The sequence below is a fragment of the Bufo bufo genome, chromosome 5 (assembly GCF_905171765.1).
Source record: "Bufo bufo chromosome 5, aBufBuf1.1, whole genome shotgun sequence".
NCBI classification, from domain to species: domain Eukaryota; kingdom Metazoa; phylum Chordata; class Amphibia; order Anura; family Bufonidae; genus Bufo; species Bufo bufo.
The window spans coordinates 486,851,188-486,878,974 of record NC_053393.1 but is presented as its reverse complement, the minus strand read 5'-3'; the positions used below and the strand labels follow the sequence as shown (position 1 = coordinate 486,878,974).

The window sequence follows — 27,787 nt, the reverse complement described above, 5'->3', positions numbered from 1 at the left end:
CTGTCTTCTCCAGGATGCAGGAAGCCAGCAGATTGGTTTTTTGCTAGGAAGCTGTGGGGTTACTGTGGCCTTGACTAGTGATGCCTGTCATAAAGGACTGCCAAAGAGTCCTACGGGGGAGATACCACAATTTAAAGGTGAGCTTCAGAAGCACTTGATTGGAGGATTCTAATCCATGTTATGGGCAGCACGGTTGCTCACTGGTTAGCACTGGTGCCTAGCATCGCTGGGGTCCTAGGTTCGAATCCGACCAAGGGCAACATCTGCATGGAGTTTGTATGTTCTCCCCATGTTTGCTTGGGTTTCCTCCGGGTTCTCCGGTTTCCTCCCACACTCCAAAGACATACTGATAGGGACCTTAGATTATGAGCCCCATTGGGGACAGTGTGATGCTAATGTCCGTAAAGCGCTGCAGAATATAGTAGCGCTATACAAGTGCATAAAATAAATGTTATGGCAAAAATGATAGGATGTTAATTTATGCAGATCTTCTGTTAAAAAACTTGATGTTTGGTACAGTTCATTGATGTGTTCTCTAAGGAGTCCTGCACATGGTGGAATTTGCACCAAAATTCTGCCAGCGGCCACATGGTATCTGCCTCCCGCAGTTTGCGAGCCGTTGGTTTAAAGCCACGACTGCATCACGTCCTTCTTAGTGCAATGTCTAGACGGATGCCGCTTGAAGCCCCAAAGGGTGTCTGCTCCAGGTTTAGCTGATATATGGAGACTTATTTTTCAGGCAGTGCTCCACCGGAACACTTATACCAGTCAAACCAGAGACCATCAGTAGAGAGAACGGTTTCAGGGTTCTTGCACCTCAGAGTCCAGAGCAGGTTGGCCACGTGTATGGTGCCTTGCAGTGCTGCATTTCTAGGTTCAAATCCGTTCAAGGACTTCTCCAAACTGCCATTTACTGAACATGCCGGTATCCTGCATACATACAGACCACCATCCTTAGATGCCTTAGTGACAAAGTTGACAATCATGGCTCTGTTATTACAGTGTAAGGGTACAGCCCGATTGTGCGGCTGGCTGCATGGGGTCAAGCCACCACAAAACTGTATGTTGATTGGTTGCCACAGGTTGGCGTGGCTTAGCCACATGTGTCCAGCCGCACCCTAAGTTTGGCATCATGGCTTCCATTATTACACGATCCATGATGTGACAAATCCTAATGTATCTCACTGATACACTGAATGCACTAGAAAAGTAAATCTCTGATAAGATTGGATGGTATTGGGTAAATATCTTAACTTTTATAGTGGGTGGATTGTCAATTCCATTCTTACAGAGCTCATGTTTCTCTTGCATTGTAAAGTAAATGCCCTCCCTAATCCCTGGATGTTCCCATCTATTCACCTGAGTAACGCAATGTCCTTGCGTAGTGGGTGGAGAGAGGAGGTGCCCCTTCTGCCAGGTGATTGGTGGGCTTATGATGGCAGTACCCCTTCAAGCCCTGTGTTACAGGCAATGTAGTCCTGCTACAGAAGTTATACCTATGAACCATCATTTTTCTTGTTGGGATAGCAATTGAGATTTTTTTTTACTTTTATTTTTTCTTTACGTTTATTTTGTTCTTTACTAAGGTTGGCCAAAGTTGCTTTGGTTTGTCACAGAATCAAAACACCTATCCAAGCCTCCTCGTGATTGGTTTCCACATATCAAAGATGCAAATAATGACACTGCCTACATAGAGGTGAGTATGTGATACCATAGTCCTGGCACTTCTATATCTCAGAGTAACCTGTAAAGAAGACATGTCACATCCTCCAGAACCTCCAGCTTTCATTCATAAGTGTCTCTCCTCTGATTCCCGATCTTCCACCCTAGTTTCGTTCCTCCTTCCCCATCCATTGCCAAGCAATAGGTGCCATCAGTTTTGGTGGTATGCACTATGAAAGAGCAGTGAAGCGGAGCACTGTACAGTCAGCACAGGCGGTGCGAGAGCGGCTCCTGCTATATGCTTTATCGGGATATGCCCATGCTCTGTTCTCACAGCAGCCTGCACTCTGCAAGAGCCACCGCCCATGTTGTGCTTGTAAATCTAATTTTTCTTGAAGTGGTTGTCCAAATCGGAACGAGAGTGGTGGGGTATCGTTTTTATTAGGCTATGCCATTCAGACCACTTTTTTTTTTTAATTGGGCGGGCAACCCCTTTAAATAAAACCTGTCATATATTACAGAGCTGCCTGACTTTTCCTTACACAGTGAATGATCAAAACTGTCATGTGTTTTATGTTTGTGTATTTATTCTCCTTGCACAAATCTCCTACAGTATAAAACGTGTAAAGATGGCAGCGTGCTAGGAGTGACGGTGACGAGAATAGCGCTCCTCACACATTGCCAGGCCCTCACACAAGCCTGTGGATACACGGAAGGTAAATGCCACCCAAGCCTTTCTATTAAACATGGGAAGAAGTTAGTTGGTTGATTAGAATTGAACAGGTTGTACACTAGTTTGCATGTTTCATATGTCATTTGTATTTGGTTCAGCGCAGCAGTTACCAGGCATGGTTCCTGCAAACAGCTGATCAGTGGGATTCCAGGAGTTGATCTGATATTGATGACCTACCCCTATCACCACGTAAAGGAGAATTCCCATGTCAGACATTGATGGCATATCACTAGGATATGCCATCAGTGTGGGGTAGATGCCAGATCAACGTCTGAGAACATGCTCCTATTTCCAGAAGAGGGCCCTTGAAGTGAAGGAGAGCATACTGTGCAAGCGCAGCCGCTCTCAGATTGTCTCTATGGGAGTTTGGAAAGTAGCCATCCGCTGGCTCAGCTATTGCCAGAAGTTCAATAGCTGTAAATGGAGAGGTGCATGCGCAGTGCACTCTCTATTTACCGCTATGGAAATTCCCAAAATCTCTGAGCACACTTGCTCAGCTATTTTCCGGACTCCCGTAACAGTGAATGGACTTTACTTTGGAAATAGGAGCAGGTCCCAAAGGTCTCAGTGTCTGAAATGAGCAAACCTCCTTTAAGTCCCAGAGACCTCTTTTAAAATACTTGCAGAATATTGTGAGCCCCAATAAAAATGTCAGCACTGTTTGTAGAGAAGGTTCTAGCAGAGAGTACAATGAGAGCATTAAACAGGATTTTCCTCCCAATTTGTTATGTCAGTTTTTTTTTAAACCATACAGAGATATTGCCATTTGTCTCTTTTGATACGGGGTCCATATTTGCACAGTTTGGTACTATATCCAGAGACCAATGAGTACAGCCACCACTGGTCAGGTCCTCAGCTTCCTCTCCATTGCTCCCTTTTATTATATACTGTATACTGAAAAAAAATTCAGAACAATTTATTTGCATATGGGTTTATGCAAAGCTTATGTGAACGGTACCTATTATTTTAACAAACAGTGACGTGTCAGAAGATTTGATCGGTGGCAGTCCAGGTTCTGAGACCGCCGCAGATTGATAAAATGAAGAGTCCTAATCACTTAGCTCAGCACTGTGTCCTTCACTTCTGTTGAGCTGTCCTCAGCTCTCGGAGTATACAAAGTCTTAGAAATTAAAAAAAATATATATAAAAAAAAATTGGATCAGCTCACCTCCATGCAGGTATGGCGCACGCAATCCGGGCTGGTAGGAAAAAATGTGGATAGATCGGGCAATTAGATAAAAACGAATTCCTTTATTGTCTCAGAACATAGTAGAAAAATGTTAAAACCACTGTTGCTTAATCGTTTCAGACTGCTTAATCGTTTTGTAGGCTTGTATGCCCGAAACACGTAAGCGACAGTGGTTTTAACATTTTTCTACTATGTTCTGAGTCAATAAAGGAATTTGTTTTTATCTGAGTGCCAGGTCTATCCACGTGTTTTCCTTCATAGAAACTCTGTAGACTTTCTATGAATTTGTATTCCAAGAGCCAAGCCGAACAGAAATGAAGGGTCACTATGACATGTCAGAGATTGCATCCGGATGGACATTGGTGGCATAACACTAGATATAATACCAAGGTCTGATCGGTGGACATCCCACCGCTGATCACTAGAAGAAGAATAAGAAAATCCCTTTATTGTCCCTCAGTGGGGAAATTTTGGCATAACAGCAGCAATCACATTCACAACAGGAGCAAAAATAAGAGTAATTAGAAATTAAAGGGTAAAAATACAAGAGCAACGTAACACAGAATTTACTTAAAAAAATAAACTAGAACAAAGTGGTAGGAAAGCGAAATGCCACTTCGTCTCCACTTACCTTTCAGAAGACAATTTTACACAGCCGTGACCCCTGCTGATTGGATTTTCGTGGCATATCCTAGTGATGTGTCCCCAATGTCTGCCCTTAGACAATCCCTTTAATCATTCAGCACAGTGTTAGGCATTGATTCACTGCTAAAGCGCTTGAGATTGGAGTTGGTCCTACCTCTTGAACCACCACTAACATTATCTTCTGACTTGTCCAAAGACATACCAGAAGTATTTATTTATTTAGTTTTTTTAGTTTTTTTTTTGCTTTAGTGGATTTCTCCTTTAAGAGTTAGTCACACTGGTTCTTGTCTTGGTGTTTTACAGATACCAGTATGGCTTTAAGTGTGTATAACAGGTATAATTGGCAGAATAGAAAGTTATACAGTAAGTGTCTTGCACATAGTGACTTCCTAACCCAGTAATCTCCTCTCCCTAGTGTAGATTAGTCCTTCCAGATTTGCAGTAACCGAGGATACTTTAGAGTATAGTTTAATGCTTATATTGGTTTCGTTTTGACTTAATTTCAGATATTTTCTTATGCTGATATTTTATCTCTTTTGTGTAGCGGAAACCATTGTGAATGTTCTGGATTTCAAGAAAGACGTGGGGCTTTGGCACGGAATCCTGACGGTATGATATAAGGCTTTCTACTTCTTCTCAGCAGTATTACTTCATGTCCTGTGACATCTTAAAGCCTCCACTCTATATTTAATGTAATATTTTTGTTATTAAATATGCTTATGTTTAGCTCACTGCTGACCTATTGGATTGTTCATGAACACTTCTTGGTCCAGGGGTGACAAACAGCCCCCATCCCCTCACGTTAATGGGGAGGTTTTTGCTTTTAATATTTTAATTTATATTTCAATTTCTCAGTCGAAAAGAAAGCGCACAAAAATGCTATGGACAAGTTGTGTTCTCTTGTTTTTATTTTATTTTTTATGTTACAAAAACATAAAAACTGCAGTGGGCAGTATGGTGGCCCCATTGGATAGCACCGTTGCTTGGCAGCTCTGGAGACCTGTGTTCGAATCTGACCAGGAGCAACATCTGGTTTAAGTTTGGGTTTCCTTTCAGTAGTTTAGTTTCCTCCCACACTCCCGAAAATTTACTTTTCCGGTAAATTAAAATGAAATTTAGATTGTGAGCTCCTATGTGGATAGGGACGGATATGAGTAAGGCCAGTCTGCATACAGCACTGCGGAATATGTTGGCACTATGAAAATTATATGAAATAATATTGTGTGTTAAGCAGCCCTCATAAATTAGGCACATCCTCTGGCAGTCCATGTGCCTAAACCGAAATCTACGTCACATCAGAGCTGCCATATATTTCTGCATTCATTTGTGCCAGAAAACTGGCATAATTGACGAAAATTTATTGTGGCTTCTGGCAAGTGGTGAGGGTGGCTTAAAAACTGCCACTTGAGACTATTTTATTTTTAAAAGTTGCAAACACACAGTTTGTGACGTTTTAACACCCACTTTTCAGGCACAACCTAAATGATAAATGTCCTCCATTGAGCAGAAACCACCTCCTAATTCAAACCATGAAAAGGGTTTGCTCTCGGCAGAAGAAAAGCTTTCTAAATACCGTACATATGGAAGAAACATAGACCATTGATAGATCCCGTACATAAACATCTACACAATTTTTGGAGTTGGAAAAGCTATCACAATGACACACAACGGAGGAAAAACAGGCAAGATCCAACATTCTTTATGATTGAGCAGAGCCCTCTGTGGACGGGAAGGTCCATGTCTGGTCATTTTTTCTTCTCAATATCTGAAAAGATACAAAGAAGGCGCATGGAGCAACACCTGGGATAACAAAAAAACTAGGGGGGGAGGGTATGAAAGCTACGACTTGCCAAATAGCAGTACTGGAAGCTGCTGTCTAACAAGAAAAAGGAGACTTCTCACAGGTGCTGCTTGCCAAAGAAACTTTTAGCTGCGTAGTCTTGGTATATTCAATTATTTGTGTAAAATAGCAGCGCGTTTTGCGGCTGGACCAGCCCCTTCCTCAGGCATCATGCAGTTTTTGTGTTGCCTAAGTAAGGGGCTGGTCCAGCCCCGAAATGCATTGCTGTTTTACACAAATAAATGGATCTACCAAGACTACGCAGTTGAAAGTTTCCTCAGCATGCAGCACCCGCTAGAAGACTCCTTTTTTTTCATGTCTGATCATCATCCTGGAGAAAGCAGCTGTGCCATATGAATTTGCCGTCCTAAGGCACATGAGCGCAGCTATTTGAGGATCACCGACTTCATGTTTCTACAGCAGGTCTTTATGTAAAAAAAACAATACTTGGTGCCCTGGGAGCAGTGTAAAGTGGTTCCTCATGCACCTAATGGGCTTGGTTGGTTTACTTGTTGTTCACAATACCATACCTGCCAAACACGAAGTGTTAGACCGTAACCCAAAGAGCATCAGAGATCAAAGCACAGATGTTTTCAGCCTCATTGTGTTTTCATGAAGCGTTGCGCTTTGTCACGCTGCAGGATGAGCTGTCCGCGGAGGGCCTTTCATTGGAAGAGTCACTTGGAGCCTCGCAGCAGCGGCTCACACTATTCACAGTAGCACCTGTTATATGAGTGTGTACTTCCATCTTCGCTTGTCACAAAGGACCTTTTAAAATCATAAAGCCGACGCTAGCCCTGCATTTCAGATTACATCAGTGCGGTTGCTTGTCCGCGACCAAACAGTCCTGGTGATTCACTCACTGATTAGTTCATCTCTGTATTATCACCTGCTCTTACCCGCACACAAAAGTCTTTGCTTTCCTGTATCTCATGTTTCTGTCTGGGATCATCTTCTCCTCCACTTCACCTCGGTGGATCATTCGTTTCATGAGTAGAGCATTTACAAAGGCTTTATTATAGCCATTCATGGTGTTATTTCAGGATTATTGTAATTATAGAATATTGATAATAATGAGCAGATAATTTTCTGCTCATTATTACAGCAGCAGCTGTAATAAACCAAGGTCATTTTCAAATAAAAACATTTTTCACCTCAATCCATCCCCGTATGTATTAAAATTCCCATGTTTTTTTTTTTGTTAATCTGCAGATTAGCTGTTGCCTGCACCGAGGAGCTACCCCGTGATAGATCCCCTCCTTCAGCTTCCCATCCTCCCCTTATGAAGGTTGATTTGCAGGGCCACGCCTTAGCTATGTCATCCTGCCTGGCCCTATCTCTTTCACAAGCACCATGCGATTAGACATCGGCGCATACGCAGCAGACTTATTTTCATCCTGGCAGAGACTCTGAGCTGCTGCTCATGCACCGATGTCTAATTATACAAAACTATACATCAGTATTCTCAGCTCCTCCTTGCATGCGAGTGAAGACTCCTTTTAAGGACATGATAGTCTAAGTCTGTTTCCTATTTAGGGTACTCTGACACTAGCGTTTTTCTTTTCCGGCATGGAGCTCTGTCCTAAGGGCTCAATACCGGAAAAGAACTGATCAGTTTTATCCTAATGCATTCTGAATGGAGAGCAATCCGTTCAGGATGCATCAGGATGTCTTCAGTTCAGTCTTTTTGACGGTTTAGGACGGAGAAAATACCGCAGCATGCTGCAGTTTTCTCTCCGGCCCAAAAAACGGAACACTTGCCTAAATGCCAGATCCGGCATTCATTTACATTGAAATGTATTAGTGCCGGATCTGGCATTAAAAATACCTCAATTCCGGATCCGTCCTTCCAATCTGCGCATGCACAGACCTTTAAAAATGTAAAAAAAATATTTAGAAACTGATCCGTTTGTCCGTATGACAAATGGACAGACGGATCCGTTCTTGCAATGCATTTGTGAGACGGATCTGCATCCGGATCCGTCTACAAATGCTGTCCGTTTGCATGCAGATTGCCTGATCCGGCAGGCAGTCCCGGCGACAGAACTGCTTGCCGGATCACTCTGCCGCAAGTGTGAAAGTAGCCTTACTAAAATTCCAGTATTTTGCTTTGCTCTTCCTTTAATTCTCATCAAAATTTTATCCAGAAGCCTCTAATTGTTGCATATGTGTTTATTGCTATATACAAGATCTATAATATAGAAGTTATAGGTTCACATCTCCGTTTTATTTTCCATTCTTCTGATCCATCAGAAGAACAGAAAAAAAAACCAAGAATGGATCCTGTATTTCAAGCATCCATTATGCTCAGTTATGCTAATTTTGCATCCGTTTTAGCCATTTCCGTCTGAGATCTGTTATTTTAGACAGAAAAAAAGTTCTCCATTAAGTACTTGTTTTTCCATCTAAAATAACGGATCACAGACTGAAATTGCTAAACCGGATGCAAAATTAGCATAACTGAGCATAACGGTTGCTCAAAATATAGGATCAATTTGTATTTTATTGTTTTTTGTTCTTCTGACGGATCAGAAGAACAGAAAATGAAAAGGTGATGTGAACCTACCCTTACCAATATGTAGAACTGCTGCTGCCACCAGTGGGGTGGGAGAAGGACCACCTATAATCTGTCTCCTGACCTGTTCTTGCATGTTTTGTAAAACAACCACTCTGTAGGTGATGATTAAATCTATTCTTAAATCCACCACCTGCACTTCCTATTTCCATTGCTTTGCCCTTTTTGAACATCGCCTTGACGTGAGCAGCTCACATTTCCATCTAATTTGAGTAAGGAAATATATTCCTAGTAGATACGTGAAGGTGACTCGGATGTTGGATCCCCAGGAGGGAACTGTGCTTGTGATCTGCAAGAACAAAAGTTGAGCCGTTGTTTTTGATATGTGTTCGTTGTTGCTTTGGGTAATATTTCTCTTGCTGTTAATGGCTTTGTTTGTGTCGTGGAAGAGAATTGATTTTTGGATTGAACCAGAGCAGGTTATGCAGCTAAATGAGAATTTCACCTGAAATGTAAGTTCTCCTCATATAACCTTGCATCTTGTGACAGTGGAAAACAAGTACTAAAAGTTATCTGCTCCAAAAGTTCAACTTTCAGGTATTAATTATTTTTTTTATTACTATTTTGTATTAAAGTGCATTCATTTTATGACGCTATACATATGAAAAAGGGTGCACATACAAAATACAATACAATTGCAATAAGCATGAACCAGACGAGTTACAAACCGGTACAGAAGGAGAGAGGGCCCTGCCTGCGAGGGATTTCAATCTACATGGGATGGGGCAAGGATACAGTAGGTGAGGGTAAATCAAAGGTTACCCCAAGGTAATGGACATTTACTGTGATAGGTCTGTTGGTGGGGCTGAGTGAGATGGGGGAAAGATGATAAATTCTGTTTTTGCAGTGTTAGAAAGCGAGGGAAGAAGAAGGATATAGCAGATAATCATTGAAATATTTGCCTGATGCAAAGTTGACAGATTATTATTATTATTATTATTATTATTATTTTCCACAGCAGAGTACATAGATTGGCATCACTCACATTGTCCCCATTGGAGCTCACAAAATTAGCCTATTTTATGTTTTTAAGAGTGTGGGAGGAAGCAGAACATACAAATCCTGGACAGATGTTGCCCTTAGTCGGGTTGGAACCCAGGACCAGGTCTCTCCGTGCTGCCCACCATGTTTTGCCTGCATAGCAGTTTTTGGCTGTTCTTGAGCTTTCATCCACCAAGGGATGATCAGTAAAAATGAACATATGTGCTTTACTTTGGGTTACTGCATTTATGATGTTCTAGTGAGCCAATGGCTCCTAGAAGAACCATTAGTCTGGAAACTGGCACTATTTCCTATAATGTTTATGGCCAGTTTACGGGAGACAGTAGTTCATTATTAGTCCTGTAAGGACAGAAGTGATCTGCAACCACATCTATTTCCAATCAGATTTACTTAATCATTGCTTAAGGCAGATTTGCATTGCACAATTTCCGGTAATGAACCTTACTATGAATGATAATAGGTCCGTGTAAACATGCTGCCGATCACCTGTTAAACAAACAAAATGCTTATTCATTGGGTAAAAGGGTCTTTCGTGCAGCACATTAATTTGGCAGTAGCTAACGCTTGTCCCCATACATGTAAATGCAGCTCTCTCCTCCACTGATGAGTAGACAGTTATCAGGAAGGAACGGTCCTTTCCCGATAATTGCCTTCTCCATCGGCACATGTAAATGCAGAAAAAATGGAATGGGCACTCTTATACCTAGTGCACTAGGTAGGCAATGCGACTCAAACAATCGAATGTAGTATATTAATTTATTGGTAGCGATGAATGTAAATATATATCAATATACAGTTGATAATAGAACCTAATAACTTAACCCTCTGGATAATAAAACCTCACATAAAATTGATAAATAAAATGCAATAGGCATAGATCTATCCACTGTTATAATTAATGGAAAAACAGAGGTCCAGTCTAGCGTTGATAGAAGAGACACTATGTAATCCGTTACCTACAACAGTGGTTGGACAGTAAATATACCTCCAGAGAAATCTGTGAGTGAATAGATAATTAATTAATGAATCAATAGATAATATGTGAAAAATCAGCAATGCGTGAGATAACACAGTGGCTAAAAAGTGACAAAATATATTGAATCGACAATATAGTGTAAATAATTAAAATCGTGAGTATAAATAAATAAATAAATTAATAAATATCTCTGGAGAATAGGTCCAATTGCTGTCCCCCACTGGTAGTATAATTCCAAAATAGTGTCTCTAATTGCTGGAAAACGTATGGGCTGGGTCGCTGTCTAATCCACACAATTGTCCGCAGGTAGACTCAGTTTGAATGCATGGGCTGTATCATTAAACAGCTACAGCATAAATGTATCCAATACTGTTGCGATTTGGTGGAGCAATAATGTAATTGTGGCAAACAGTATGTCAAAGTAGTTAGGCAGCAGTACGTATATGTCCAGCTATATTGTATCAATTCACAAATATCGGAGCTAGTAGCTCTTACTCACATCCATTCCCACCGTGGCGTCCCACGTGGTGTAAGTTTAAGCAGCCTTGTCTCACTGTAGCGCAGTTGCGCTGTCTGCTACCGATGCTGTCTCACCCCGACTGTGGAAAAATGCTGGCTGTGTGACGTTGCTGCTGCGTATCCGGTTTCTTTAATTGGGATCACTGTTCCACCTGTTTAGGTCAATGCTGATCCTTGAACATTTAGGCTATCAGTCTCTATATCAATTCAGAGTGATCCGTAGTACGATTCAAATTAGAACCGCAATTTTGACATCCTTTGGAAAAGCGCTTTCTTGATCCAATATAGTAGAAAATATTGCCGGTATGTTGTCAGATCCAGTTGCTCCTTACCAGACGCGTTTCAAAGGCTTCCTGCCTTCTTCCTCAGTGGCTAGTTTGGAACTGACTAACTATCCGGCCTTTTATCCTCCATAGGGTTCTTCGGTAGACCTGAAATGGACCCACATGGATCTGGGTTTCACCGATGTATTTAATTTATATTGCGATAGTCCTGCGGTATATATGCGGTTTTTATGTACCCATGCGTTTTTATATGTTCTGTGTTCCTATGTCCACCAGCATCCTTATCCATATCAAATTATTGTCATATCTGATTCTAATTAGATCCTATATAAATAAAACCATCCTATATCATAAATTAATGTCAGCATAATATAAACACATTTATCTTACTAAAATACAATATTTATACATCTTTATTATGTTAAAAATATATTAAATCATTGAGAGCTTCTATATTAGGTCTAAAAATATTATATAAAAGTCTAAAATATAAATAAAAAAATAAATATAAATAGTTATTTCGGTAATATACTCAACAGATACATATATAAACATCCTTTTTTGATTAGTATGCAGCAAGCTACATCTGATGGGGCTCATCCTCTACAATGGTTCGGGCAGAATGTATGGGGTACAGATGGATAGACTGGGGTCGGAGGTCTCCAGCGCAGGGAGGGTCATAGTGCTGCTAAACAGCCCGACTAGTACCCCCCATGAGCCGAAGACACCCGACCCATCACAAAAACCCAAATATTTCCAACTCGGCGTTGAGTCCGTCCGGAGCCAAACTGCCGAATTCGAATATCTTCCTAGACTCCGCCCTAGACATTCGGGCAATATGATTGCCCCCCCTCCAATGACGTTCTATTTGTTCAAATGCTGCAAAGGTTAGAGATTTCGGGTCTTGATTATGTATCAATTTAAAATGTTTTGATAGTACATGTTTATCGTACCCTAGGTATAAGAGTGCCCATTCCATTTTTTCTACTATTGTTTTCTGGTGACTGGGTACAACATCTGTTTGGTGCACCTTGCCATCACCAACCAGAGGTGAGCCATCCTCTAGCCCTCTTTTACATGTAAATGCATCTTTAGTTTTGTTTCAACACCATCAAAAGAGTCGTCGTTCTACATCGGTGAACAGCTTTACAAGAACGGAGTCTATTAGATCTATTAGAATCAGGAAAATTGCTTATTAAGGTTTATACCTGTCAGTGGAGTACCCTACCGGGACCTTATTTTAGATCTTGTGCTTTTGGTTTGGCTAAGAGTGCATGTGTTCTCGAAGTGAAAAGGGGAATAAACCTCTGTCGGCTGAACTTCCTAGAGAAAAAATGATTAAATATGTTGTAATTCAACATGCTTGATACTTCAGCTGAACATCTAAGGGTGCTTTCACACTAGCGTTTTTCTTTTCGGGTATTGAGTTCCGTCATAGAGGCTCACTGCTGGAAAAGAACTGATCCGTTTTATCCCCATGCATTCTGAATGGAGAGCAATCCGTTCAGGATGCATCAGGATGTCTTCAGTTCAGTCACTGAACGGCGTTTTGGACGGAGGAAATACAGCAGCATGCTGCGGTATTATCTCCGACCAAAATTCCGGATCAGTTCCGGCATTAATTTACATGGAAATATATTAGTGCCAGATTCGGCATTAAAAATACCGCAATGCCAGATTCGTCCTTCCGGTCTGCGCATGCGCAGACCTTTTAAAAATGTAAAAGAAAAAATTAAAATGGAGAGACGGATCCGTTCTTGCAATGCATTTGTGAGACGGATCCGCATCCGGCGACGGAACTGCTTGCCGGATCACTCTGCCGCAAGTGTGAAAGTACCCTAATACATGGTACATGGTCAGCCAGACCCCTAAAATCAGATAATAGTCTAACGACTGCCTACTGCTTCTTCTCGTGCTGCAGACCTTCAATAGATGTAGTCGTACACTATTGCCTACACTAAAAAGGATACTTTCTGATATATCTGGAAAAAAAAATACTCGTGAAAGGATAGAAACAAAAAATAGTCTGAAAAGTGCCTTAGGTTGACTGAATTATACTAGATTATCTCCCTGCACAGGGCCAGGCAACTGGACCTTACCCCAGAGCTGTCATTCACGCTGCAGCAGCCCATGCAATACTGCTGAGCTTCTTACAATTCTCTGCATTCCGATACACAGCTGTCCTTGAATGGGGGCACCTGTAAAGGGAAGCTTACCTGCTTCCTGGCGCTGGCTCCCCGATCCTTCTCCTCCTGGCCTGCAATGCTGTGCTGTGCTCTCTCACTGGAAATATTCAGATTGACGCAGCATGCAGCCAATCACTGGCCGTGGCAATGACTGGATGACCTAGAGTCATGTCACCGATTGTCATGACATAAGGGGATCTGATCACCGCCGCAGTCAGTGATAGGCCGCAGGCGGTGTCAGACCGGATGTTTACAGCGAGGGAGCCCAGCTGAGAATCGCAGGCCTTGAAGAGAAGGAACGGGGAGCCAGGAAGCAGGAATGTAAGCTTTCCTTTACAGGTCTCGCCAACCGCCCCCCATTCTTGCGCAAGCAGTTTAATGTAGAACCATATACAATGCTAAATCCAGGACTAAATGTCCCATCTTTTAAGAATGCATTGTTATTAAAACTTCCTCTGTGTATCTCTCCATAAACCTCTTCCGGGGTCAGCCTCAGCTTTACAAGGACGTTGCTGATAACCGCACTGTGTCCTGTATTTTAGCAGATAATGGGCACAGCTTTTTTTACAACACAATAAAATGTTCATGTTTCTAAATTATTATGAACATTAACTTTAAATGTACTCGTGAAAATGCCTAGAGAAGGCAAAAATTAAATTAGAAAATTAGCGCTGCTGCTGTTTGTGTGGATTAATTATCTTAGAAGATCGTTTCATTCTCGTTTTGTAATCCAGGATCGCTGTCTTTTGATTTCAGAGTGTCATGAACATGATGCACGTCATCAGCATCCCGTACTCGCTCATGAAAGTCAATCCCTTGTCCTGGATCCAGAAAGTTTGCCAGTACAAAGGTAACTGTAAACTTTGTTCTTCGACTTTTCTCCAAACACAAGACGCCCTAAACTTCAGAATGCTTGCCCGGCCAAGCGTGCATTCGTCCTCAGTAGGTAGACCGGAGGGCTTGGCATTTTGAAATTCAACATGCCTGACTCTTCTCTCCCCCAACATTTGCTGTCAAGGGAGAATCGGGTCACCACCATATACATTAAATTGTCAGCTGTTGTCGCTGAAACCTAGGATGTGGCCAAGATGACTCTTAAGGCCTCCGGCACACGAACGTTTGCTGCACGAACACCGTCCGTGGGGCAGCCGCAGCGGATCGCGGACCCATTCACTTTAATAGGTCCGCAATCTGGCTGTTCCGCAAAAAGATAGGACATGTTCTATCTTTTTGCGGAACGGAAGTACAGGATGAAACCCTGCGGAAGCACTCCGTAGTGCTTCCGTAGGGTTCCGTGCTTCCATTCCGCATCTCCGGATTTGCGGACTCATTGAAGTGAATGGGTCCGCATCCATGATGCGGAATGCACACGGAACGGTGCCCGTGTATTGCGGATCCGCAAATGCGGTCTGCAATACGGCCATGGAGCGCATACGTTCGTGTGCAGGAGGCTTAATGTGTATGGCCACCCTTAGCCTAGGGCAACGAACCAAGTTAGGCCCCGATGGACACTTGATGTGCTCCCTGTAAGTGGAAGGGAGCATAGTTGATTTGTCGTGTCTGCTGTGAATCATTTAAATATGTAACCTATTACGTTTGGCCAAAATGCCATACTGTTCGTATGTACCTGCATTGCTGAGAAAAATGATGTTTTAATATATGCAAATGAGCCTCTAGGTGCAACAGGGGCATTGCCATTACACTTAGAGGAACTGCTATCTCTGTAACTGCCGTGCCCTCTCTACTTTGACAGGGCGTCATCACGCCTGGCCATATTACGGTAATCAAAGTGCAGAGGGCGTGACAGTTACAGATAGAATAGAGCCTCTAATTGTAATGGTAACGCCCCCGTTGCTCCTAGAGGCTCATTAAACCATAATTTTTCGCAGCAATGCGGGCACATATGAACATGGGACCAACACAGATGTCTTCGACTGCCAAGTGCACATGTAACAGGTCAGCCAGTTTCATAGGTGCAGATCTGCAGACGGATGCCCTTTCAGAGTTTATTATAGGAGGATATGATGGCAGTGAATCTGGGTGACAAATCAGTCTAGTATTTAGGGTTACTCTACATGATTCTACATTCTGCTTTTAAATACATATTTTTTTCATAGACATGATTATTTTTTTTCTCTTCCCTTAAAGCAAAAGTTGCGTGCGTGAAGTCAAGGGACATGCACTGGGCCCTGGTTGCCCATCGGGATCAGAGAGACATTAACCTCTCCTCGTTACGCATGTTGATTGTGGCTGATGGAGCAAATCCTTGTAAGTACAGTCAAGGGTTGGGTCTTATATATAAAAAAAAAAAAAAAAAAAGTATGTTAATCTCTAGCAAGTTTATCACCAGTAGCCAATGAAGAGCAGAAGAACAAGTTATCCAAGTTCTTAATAGTAGCCCCAAGGTGTCCTACTAATTTATTTAGAAGACGTAAAGAACAAACCGTTTTTTCAATCGGTTTTCTGAGATATTTTAACTGATGACTTGGATGCTCTGGATAGGTCATCAGTATCTGATTGGTGGGGGTCTGACACCTGGTCTGATCGGTGGGGGTCTGACACCTTGGACCCCTGCCGATCAGGCGGGGGTCCTGGGTGTTAGACGCCAAGTGATCAGAAACTGATGACCTATGAAGAGGATAGGTCATCAATTAAAATATCTACGGAAACCCCTCGGTGGAGTAGTGTAATTTAGCAGTTGAGTCCCCATAGGGTTGATATACCTGCCCAGTTTGCATCAGCACCAGGCAATCCTGGAGAGATGCCAGGGCCCACTAGTCTTTAGGGAGGTCCATGTTGATATGGGCAAATATATTTCTTGCTCGTCAGACCGAGTGTGTGGTAAATAGGGGTCCCACTGTGACTCTGTTGCCCATGGACCCACATAACCTGTGGCAAGTCCCACATACCTGCATAGGGAATAAGAATTTGTGGGTGTACCTATCATATGGAGATCCAGTAGTTTACAGCTGGCACTGGGAGCCACAGACTGGGGGCACATTTCTAGACCTATCTAAAATAAAGACGTTGTTGCCTAATGCAACCAATCACAACACAACAAGATGAAAGCTGTGTTGCGATGGCAAAATGCAGTTTTGCTTTTACATTTTCGTAACTCTGCCCCATTACATAGTTCACGGATACATTCCCTTGAAATGAACTTGACTTTTGATAAGAAACTATATTCAAGTGTCTTCTCATAGATTAGGCTTTTTATTTTGTCCTTCTAACCACAATCTGAAGCGAGAGATGTCGGCGGCATGGCTTGTGTGAGAGAGACAGAGACTAATGAGCTGCCGGCTAAGGGTACTTTCACACTTGCGTTGTGAAGATCCGGTAGACAGTTCCGTCGCCGGAACTGCCTGCCGGATCTGGAAATCCGTGTGCAAACGGATAGCATTTGTAGGCGGATCAGTCTCTCTGGTGTCATCCGGAAAAAAGGATCAGGGATTTATTTATTTTTGGCATGCGCAGACCGGAAAACCGGATCCGTTTTGCCGAACACTTGGTGCTGGATCCGGCATTAATGCATTACAATGGAAAATATTACTGGATACAGCATTCCGGCAAGCGTTTTAAAATTTTGGACAGAGAAAATACCGCAGCATGCTGCAGTATTTTCTCTGGCCAAATACTGTAAGAGTGACTGAACTGAAGACGTCCTGATGCATACTGAACGGATTACTCTCCATTCAGAATGCATAAGGATGAAACTCAGTTTTTTTCCGGTATTGAGCCCCTAGGACGGAACTCAATACTGGAAAAGAATAACGCTAGTTCTCGTAGTGTTTAATGCCACGGGACACGTCTGAAGATGAGCTCTTCTGAATGTCCTCCCGGTCTGTAAAGAGTTCTAAATCATCTTGTCCGAGTGCTGTGTTTCCTGCACGTTCCTCATCACGTCCTCTTCTTGTACTTTCTCCTCAGGGTCCATTTCTTCTTGTGACGCTTTCCTCAATGTCTTCCAAAGTAAGGGCCTGCGGCAAGAAGTCATTTGTCCTTGTGCCAGTTCACCAGAGGCTCTTACTGTGGCCATAAGGAGGTAACGTTTATTTAAAGTATTGATATTGAATAGCATATCCCTTAGCTTAAAGGGCTGGTCTGGCTGGTAAAAAATTTTTTTTTAAAGAAATTGATGCAAATGGGCTCTTAGCACGCTGTGCCTCTGCCACCCCTACCCCTATTTAAATGCTGACCCCTGAAACGTGCAGCCTTATACAGGAGCCCAGTTTTCCCTGATTTGCAACACATATTTTTTTTTTTTATTAGTAAAAGCACAGTGATTGAAAATTATTCTTTATGGTGATAGTGAATGAAAATGTCAGAAATATTTTCCAGTTGTCAAAATTATATTTGATATTCCTCTCTAGTGATATTCCTTACATCGCTGTTAAAGTTAGAGATTAGGTTGGATAGGTAAAATGTAAAGTTTACTGATGTTTGGATGCTTGTTTGGCGCAAATGCCTGGTGGACTTATCTGACGTCGTAATCTAGACACTGGTAAATGTCTGGTTTGTGGAGTCCATAAACAGCTTCATTAGGTTTACAGGGGTAATTGATGAGTAGGAGTATGCTCTCTGATTGATGTGGAGGGGATTGTTAACATGCACAGAAGGCAATGTTACCCCTCCCCCTGTGGTCATCTGCACTTACACAGGGACAGGAGGTCCACCTCTCCTCTTTTCCCAGCAGACTGTCAGTACTTCTGTTTCCAGCAGACTGTCAGTACTTTGCTACCCCTCTCCTACTCCAGGCTAGTTGAGATCATAGTCGGATGAAAGGGGGGCTACTTCAACCTACTGTAAAGTGAATGGAAAATTAAATACCCACACTGGCCTCTCAATGGTTTTCCGGCCACGTGACAACCCTCATTACACATATACATTGTGCAGAGCAGGATGGACTACAGGCTGCATTGTAATGGTTTACAGTAAAGTTGACCAATTACCCAGATTGAAAAAAATTGCCAGTTGTCTCTTTACATTCACTTTTACCAATAAGTCTGATTATGATTTCTCGATTTTCTGATACATTAGTCATGACCTTTCAAACTATGTTTGCTGTGGGTGCACCCAGAAGTTATACATTTTGGGCCTTAGCACTCTCCATCGAGCCTACAAAAATGCTTTGTTACCATTTACTGGTAGTAAGAGGAGGTCCAACCTTCCATCACTATGGCTTTTTTTAATCCACTGTGAATTTTTCATTTTTCTGTGGGCCGTGGTAAAGAAGTGCGGTGCCCAGAGATATAAAATGGATGTGATACTTGCACCTTGTTGAAGGACTACAGTCATACAAGAGAAGTAAACCAACCAATTCTCAATATTGTGAAGGTGTGGTTTACTAGTTCTCTCCGCATCTTGTAACTACTGGCACACGGTGCCACATATGTACTGTCAATTATAGTTTTTATATAGGGTGTGGATAAAATATTTATAGCGTCTGTGTCATCAGGGTGGTCTAGGGTTATGCGAGGACTCCTGGTGGCCTAACGGAAGTAATGGGTTTCAAAGGACTATCTAATGTCTACATCCGTGGTGGTCCAGACGAGTCATGGTGTTAATGGTATTCCTGTCAATGCTCCAGACTAAAAAAAAATTGAAGGAGCCATTGGCTCCTAACCTGAAAAATTTAGGAGCCAAATGAAATTTTTAGTCACCAAATTTAAAATGCATAGAATTATGGTATAATAAAAAAGACGTGTCTTACCTTGTGTAGTTGCCCATTTTGTCTCTCCTTTTGATTTGTTCTTCTAACCCCATCAATCTTGAGGGGTTGTGCACTAATTTCTATGAACTCTGACTACCAGATTCACGTTGCTGATCATGCTGATCATGCTTCCTTGATCCCTAGGTGCTTGGCCTTGGCTCCTTCGCTTCCAGGCCTCTTGTCTTGTGTTTCTCCATTAAAATCACTGGTCACAGTGGAGATCTGCTCCCCTTGCATCACATGACCATTTAACTTAACGCAAGGGAAGCAGTGGTCAGTTATTGGCTGTAATGGCGTCAAACAGGAAGTTTTCATGAAGGGACTCAAGACAAGCAACAGAGGCTGGGGAGCAAACGAGCCGGGACCCAGCATTGGGGATCAGGTAAGTATTATCACCAACAAAGGTCCTGCTAGTCTCAGAAATTAGTGTATACAAACCTTTTTATGGAGTTAATTTTTTAAGGGGGATTCAAACCGATATTCTTCTATATTTGACACAGAATGGGTTAAAATCAACTATCCCCACTGCACTCCTTAAGAGAGGCGCCACTGCAACCAGTGACCACATCAGAAGGCATCAGCTCTCTCCATACATCCCCCCCCCCTCTACACAGAGCGCTCTCCATACTTTCCCATCTACACAGACCGCTCTCCATACATCCCCCTCTACACAGACCGCTCTCCGTGCATCCCCCTCTACACAGACCGCTCTCCGTGCATCCCCCTCTCTACACAGACCGCTCTCCGTGCATCCCCCTCTACACAGACTGCTCTCCGTGCATCCCCCTCTACACACACCGCTCTCCGTGCATCCTCCTCTACACAGACCGCTCTCCGTGCATCCCCCTCTTCACAGACCGCTCTCCGTGCATCCCCCTCTTCACAGACCGCTCTCCGTGCATCCCCCTCTTCACAGACCGCTCTCCGTGCATCCCCCTCTTCACAGACCGCTCTCCGTGCATCCCCCTCTACACATACCGCTCTTCGTGCATCCCCCTCTACACAGAGCGCTCTCTGTGCATCCCCCTCTCTACACAGACCGCCCTCCGTGCATCCCCCTCTCTACACAGACCGCCCTCCGTGCATCCCCCTCTCTACACAGACCGCCCTCCATGCATCCCCCTCTCTACACAGACCGCCCTCCGTGCATCCCCCTCTCTACACATACCGCTCTCCGTGCATACCCCTCTCTACACAGACCGCCCTCCGTGCATCCCCCTCTCTACACAGACCGCTCTCCGTGCATCCCCCTCTCTACACAGACCGCCCTCCGTGCATCCCCCTCTCTACACAGAACGCCCTCCGTGCATCCCCCTCTCTACACAGACCGCCCTCCGTGCATCCCCCTCTCTACACAGACCGCTCTCCGTGCATCCCCCTCTCTACACAGACCGCTCTCCGTGCATCCCCCTCTCTACACAGACTGCTCTCCGTGCATCCCCCTCTCTACACAGACCGCTCTCCGTGCATACCTCTCTCTACACAGACCGCTCTCCGTGCATCCCCCTCTCACAGACCGCTCTCCGTGCATACCCCTCTCTACACAGACCGCTCTCCGTGCATCCCCCTCTCACAGACCGCTCTCCGTGCATCCCCCTCTACACAGAGCGCTCTTCGTGCACCACCCCTCACAATCTGCTTCCTGGGATCTTTTAATCCCTTGTCCTATTCACTCTAATAGAGATCTATTGCGGCACCTGAGGGGTTAATTGTCGGGGATCGCAGCGCCATATCATAGAGGGCAGGTGCCGGGTATGTGATACCGCTGCCAGAACCCGCTGCCTGCATTTAAATGAATGTGTTAATTATATTCATTGGTGGCACAGTGGCCACAGTCCCTCCCGTCCTCCTCCCTATCAGTCCATTGGTGGCAGCAGCGGCACAAGGGGGAGGGCCTGCCTTCTTCTCCCTGCTGCTGAGGAAAACATGGCGCGCTCTGAGAGCAGCGCGTGCCATGTTCTCTAACAGATACTAGGCTGCGCAGCCCGTTATCGTTAAATAGTAAGATCCGGTATCGTATCGATCCAGGTTTAAAAGTATCTCTTCAGCGGCAGCGCTGCGGTCCACTGGCAAATGGCGACAAGACTAAAAAGTCTTGTCGCCATCTGGAGCGCTGCCTGGTGGTCTAGGGCGGAGGACATCAAGAATAAAGGGAATCCAATTTAAACCCAGAACATTGTAATATTAAAACAGTGGCCCTTAGAGTGAAATTCACGCTGCTTGAGCTCTCGGCACACACGTCAGACCTATTCATAGGCCCTCATTCACCCGATCGAAGCCAAAAGAGTGTCCACTTTGGCCACTGGCTGGCATATATTGGTGCTGTATCAAAGTCTGTGCAGCTTTCATTGTAAAAAACGATACTATATGATATCCTTTTTTTATTGCAATGGGAGGTTTAGGGATATGGATACCAATGTATACGTACACAGTGTACACATCCATAAGAGGTTTAAGTCTGGAAACCACAAGGACACTTTTGACATTTGTGTCGAGAGCTTACTCAGTGCGAAACCACCCAAATCCTTTAGCACTCAGACATTGCCATGGAGTTTGCCAATAGAGGTCCCTTGTTGAATCTGTAATTACAAGGAGTCTGTTGTATTGAAAATTGAATGCGAGTCCCATGGGTGGGAATTTTAGAGGGGAACCAATGCGAAGACATAGCCACTCTAGCAGCTATTTAATGGTTGAGAGACCCCATTAGTGCAGTCCTTGGGAATGCAGCTCTCTGTTTTGTCTATACAGACACGGAGAGTGAACATGGCCGCCTGATGAGATGTTTTCAGCATATACAACCTAGTCTTGCTCTTAGATAGAATTTCTCCTGCCAGTTTTCATGGAGCTCCTCCATTACGGTTTCCCAGGCGTTGCCTGTCAGCACAGATGTCATCGCTGCCAGTTCTGTCTCTCACATTTCTTCATATTGTCTTTTCTTTGCTGTCGACGCCTAGAGGCTTTCAGCTTCTGAGATCTCTGCCGTTTCCGAGCCGGCTCTTGCATTAACCTTTAATTGAGATTTATCACTGCAGGTTTTCAAGAAAAGCTTTGCAAGAGACCGTATTGCTTTCCAAATTAACTTGTGTCATATGACCTGTTAGAAGAGCGCAAATAATTAGTCCTGAATGGAAGCGCCTGGCGCACTGGATAAAAATGACACAGTAGAACCTCGGGAGACCTACCGAGATGCTGAATGCTTCTTCCTGCTACATTTGCCTGGGCTATTTAAGTAACTTGATATGTTTTGCATGTAATTGTCATTCATAACCCAGACTGAATTGCATTATCTTCCTATTTGCGTCTCGGAGTGAAGCCGGATGGAGTGGTGTCTCTTCTCATCCTTGAAAATCGCTGTGACATTTCTGTCTGGCTGAGCTGGCTGCTCGAGTGAGTCGGTAGCGTATATGACATAGGCTGTGGTTCTATGGATGCACCCTATATTCCCGCTAAATGACAGAGCGTAAGTTATACTATACAAAACTGGCAGGACGGAGGTTAATGCCTATTAATAAGCCTTTGACAGCGCAGCCATAGAGGAAATATGAGTAGTTACGGATTTATTAGGATCAGGCTATCAACATGGAGTCCTTACCAATTGAATTGTATGGTTTGTGTGTGTTTGAGCACTACATAACGGTATTTTCTATGGAGTCTGTAAAATATGTAAGGCTTTGTTCACACTACCATCCCATCCTCTGCGGCACATACCTCTATTCTTCCCAAGGAAACCCCGTTGGTCCGTCAGTGGGGTCCGTCATGCGATGGCGCTCCCATAATGACTTCTACGGTGATGGCAGTGTGAACAGAGCGTATAGTGTGCGGCAAATATGAAGGATGTTGACTTTATGGCGTCATGCTGCTACTATCAATTAAACTGTGATGTGTACTGTTATTCTCTATGCTCCACGAGGTTGAAAGTTGGGAACCATGAAACAAATTGATCAGCAGAGTCGGTGGCAATATGTAAGTGACCTGTGATGTGTCCCGGTTGGTAGCCACCTCCAGCTTTGTCATATTAGCGCCTCACAGGATGGGCTAAGTTGTACTGCTGGGTATCAAATTCTGGGTCTACAATTCACATCATTCCAAGAAATTAAGGATTCACGCGTCCAGAAGACCCTTTTAACGTCCTCCATGTGGACATTGTGTGAGAAAAATTGTTGAGAAAAATGATGTTTTAATATATGCAAATGAGCCTCTAGGAGCAACAGGGGCGTTGCCATTGCACCTAGAGGCTCAGTCAGCTCTTTCTGCAACTGCCGCGCCCTCTCCACTTTGATAGACAGGGCCAGGCAGGCGTGATCAGGTTTACACCGCCCGGCCCTGTCAATCAAAGTGGAGAGTTACAGAGAGAGCAGAGCCTCTAGGTGTAATGGTAACGCCCCTGTTGCTCCTAGAGGCTCATTTGCATATATTAAAACTGCTGACAGATGTCCTGTAACATGGTAACCTCTGGGCTAAAGACTCCAGTGTATAACATCCATTACAGGCATCTTTTAAACATATATGTCATGATGCGTCTGTTATATCTTATTGAAACCTTGTCGCACTCTGTTCTGGTTCGCTTGGAGTAGGGTTCCCGCCCCAATTATCAATGAAGAAAAAAGACTCCAGCGTGATTACGATAATCTTGATTGCTTTTTATTGTATAGTTATTGCGGCTTTAAATGTTACGTTTCGGCCATGTGGCCTTCTTCAGACCAATGCCGCTGGTGAAGGAGGGAGATCAAGCGCAATGTGGAGATAAATTTGCGGAGATACCGCTAGTGAAGACAGCGCTGTTGCGCTGCGTCTGTTAAACGGATCCTATTATCGACTTTTTCACACAGGTTCTTTTTGGTAGGAGTTTTATCTGTCTTGTGTGACCCATGTGTAAGGTCAGGATGGTTTGGTAATTATTCTACATAGTAAAGGCATGTAAATTCTGTTAGAATTGACCCGCAGATCGGCAGGTGACTTTTCAGTCAGAGGCTGAAAAACTGTATTCAGGCCTGATAATTTATTCCTGGTGTCCACTGTCACCATAAGTCCTAGTAACCACTTACCCTAATGGGCTGACTCCATGGACTGTGCTGATACCTGATATTAGACATCTGCTCAGTCTCCACTATTCAACTGCTGGACCAGCATCTGACCACAAACAGCCTAGTCCCAGAGCAGGGATGATCGCCTAGATCCTTCAGGAGACTGGAGCTCCACTAGAGCTTTTTGCTGCTATTGCTATGGTTATTGGTTTTTATGCATGCAGATAGGAATTACAGTGGTCCAGCATAAAAGAGTAATATGCAGTAATAAGATCAGGATAAATGTGATATCCAATTACTGTGAACCTCATGAGATTCATACAGTAACGACCCTAGTAAAAATAGGTGCCATCATCTTTGGCTGTAGAATACATTTGCCAGTTCCTGGACACACAAGCAATAAGCAGTCCCAAAAGATGGCGGGACGGCCTATTCGTCAGTACGTTTAACTTCCTGCAATAAAACCTTCTTATTATGTTTTACCATCTGTTTCACCATCTCTAGGGGCATTAGCGGAGAACCACTGGGAGAGGACATGTCTTTCAGTGGTGGCACGGGTTATGTCACTGAATGTTAGTAGAAAAAAAGCACTGAAATAATATTTACAGTGAATTATTTATGGGGTTATCCCACAAATGTAATGTTTTTTTTTGCTCACATATCTTTAGGCCTTTCTTCCCTGTCTGTGGGTGGGCAGCAGCTCATGAAGCCCCTGCATCTCCAAGGATGCAGTGCAGTTATCTCTTGTTAAGCACGTCGTCCTCCCCTGCATAGACTTTAGTCCCTCTCATATAGCCCCAGAGATACATATGGTATTTAATGCCCCCATAATTCGCTTCTCCACTGTCCAGATACAGATATAGCTATATAGTTCTATGAATTTAGCAGCAGGCATGAATGAATAAAAGGTGTCTATATAGGGTGTTAGGAGAGAAATACTGAGTGTGTATGTCCACCACTGAATGCATGGACCAGAACGATAAACAGCAGGGGGCGCTACCAGAAAGGAATATGTAATGTGAATAAAAATTAAAACAAACAGTATTTTTATAGCATTTTTCTTTCTATAGTAATACTTTTGATGGGATAACACCTTTGAAGCCCTGCATGGTTCCAGTAAAAAAATTCATTAATTTGAAATCACAGATCAAAGATTGCCCTATTCTCATCTCTCTGTGGTGGTGAACATACATGCTGTTTTGCTGGACTTTTCTGCTAGCTTTCCGTCCTATGTAGAGGCGCCGCTGATCACCTTGATTAGCAGTGATTAGGAATGACCGTTTCATTCTAGTTTGTTGCCTTGAGTAAATAGGCCCTAATACATAAAGCTGCTGGAAGTAACTAAGGGGGAAATGTATCGTAGACCCCTATAATGCCAATCTGAGATATCCTCTGCACTGTCGGAAGATGCACCTAATTTATTACCAGGTGCTCGCCTCATCATAAATAAGGCGCATCCTTTGGCAGTCCGTGTGCCTAGACCAGGGCAACCTTTTTTGTACAGAGTGCTGATTTTAAGAAAAAAGACTAAGTTGAAGAGCTCGGTGTGCCGAGCCATACAGGAAAGTAATATAACGCAAATATATGACATAAACCAGGTATTTACTAGCTATGTCCCAAAAATTCTCAACAACACTGCCTCACCTGCACGGCTTAATGAGGTTTACAGATTTTCAGAAAAATTGCCTTCCGGCAAATGTATGGATAGCAAAGATGGTCACTGCTCCTTGGAATCCTCCTAAGGGACCAATATATGGGGGACCCTCGCCCCCACCAACCATACACTTATTGACAGTGGGGAAGAGCAGCCCTCACTCATTTTAAGTGACTGAGGGCTGCCCTCCCCCACCACTGTCCGACATACATTGGTACCCCATATACTGGTGACCCCCACAGAGCTGCACCAATCACAATTAGATCTCACCCCTCACAGACTAATCACATTCCTACACCTCCCCCCCCCCCCCCAAAGTAGTCGGATAGCTTGTTCCCCATTCCCCCCCTCCCAGAAATCATTTTCAGGCTCATCACTCCTTCCCCCAAAGTAGTCAGAAAGCTGGTTTCCCTTCATAACGAGCCTCTCCTATCCCCCCAGCTATCTTGTTCAGACTCACCCCCCCCCCGCCCGAATAAGGCCACATGCTTGTCTTCCCTTCCTGCCCCCAGTCCCAATCTGGTCACATGCTGGTTTCCCCATCATTTCCTCACCCCCAATCTGCTCACACACAAACTCTCTGTATACCTTTGATTATAGCAGTCCTGAGGAGGAGGAGACGCGCAGCGGTGCGGTACAGTAGAGGCCAGCCTGTAGCGTAGCAGAGTTCCACTGTCTACTATCACTCTTCTATGGAGTCCGGGGCGGGAAGCGCGAGGGATGGGCCTAGCAGACACGTTGTGCATAACACGCCTGAAGATCTTAAAGTGATACAGTGCGGCAGCGAGACATACAACAAATGGCAACAAGATTGAAAAGTCTTGCCGTAATCTGGCGCGCCAGCAGAATAGGGTCTGCGTGCCGCAGGTTGCCGACCCCTGCCCTAGACTGGAAATGGGAAATTGCCATAATAGAAAATAAATCTGCGCGCCCCCCCCCCCCCCCCCACCTCCCGTCATTATCCTTTTCAGGAATAAAAAAAAAATTGTCTGTTGTGCGGGGGATTATAATATCTCCCCACAGAGTTGGAGGCTCCTGGGAAATTGACTCTTACTTCTTCCCTATGGTCTTGCCCTGCTGTGTAACACGAAGTTCCCCTATGCAACCAAGTATATTTTTATTGTTGGAATGCATCTAAAAAACTCCTGATGAAAAATCTTCTACTATTTTCTGTATACATCTCCTATAGGTGTCTCCATGGTAGTGTACAAGAGTCTAATAAAGCACATAAAATATAGAATGAGAACTGCTCTAGAAAGTATTCTTTATCCATTCTTCTTGCTTGTGTATATTTATCACAGGCCGACTGATGACAGCAACCAGCCTCCAGGAAGAGGGGTGTTATCAATGCAAGGACTCACCCACGGAGTCATTAGGGTGGACTCAGAAGAAAAGCTGTCTGTTCTCACCGTGCAAGATGTTGGGACAGTGATGCCTGGTGGTGAGTACACATTAGTAGAATGTCCATCAATGTCCATATGACATTCCCCTAAACAGATCCTATGGAGCAGTGTTTCTGAAACCGGATCTCAAAAATTTCCCAAGATAAGGCCTCATGCACACGACCGTTCTGTTTTTTGCGGTCCGCGAATCCGCCAAGAACAGAAGCCGCCCGTGAGCCTTCCACAATTTGCGGAACGGAACGGGCGGCCCATTGTAGAAATGCCTATTCTTGTCCGCAAAACGGACAAGAATAGGACATGTTATATTTTTTTTGCAGGGCCACGGAACAGAGCAACGGATGCATACAGCACATGGAGTGCTGTCCGCATCTTTTGCGGCCCCATT

The 27,787-nt window shown here is 43.9% G+C and overlaps 1 protein-coding gene across 7 annotated transcripts in view; it reads left to right on the top strand.

Annotated features, from left to right (window-relative positions):
- The window catches only part of DIP2C (disco interacting protein 2 homolog C), a 442,508-nt gene that overhangs the window by 294,892 nt on the left and 119,829 nt on the right, over nt 1–27,787 (top strand). For all 7 annotated transcript variants that reach the window (XM_040434209.1, XM_040434208.1, XM_040434211.1 and 4 more), the window contains 8 exons: nt 14–137; nt 1,587–1,696; nt 2,276–2,378; nt 4,774–4,838; nt 14,368–14,461; nt 15,760–15,879; nt 17,539–17,653; nt 27,301–27,440. In XM_040434209.1, the coding sequence (XP_040290143.1) occupies nt 14–137; nt 1,587–1,696; nt 2,276–2,378; nt 4,774–4,838; nt 14,368–14,461; nt 15,760–15,879; nt 17,539–17,653; nt 27,301–27,440 (871 nt within the window). The remainder of the gene's footprint in view (nt 1–13; nt 138–1,586; nt 1,697–2,275; nt 2,379–4,773; nt 4,839–14,367; nt 14,462–15,759; nt 15,880–17,538; nt 17,654–27,300; nt 27,441–27,787) is intronic.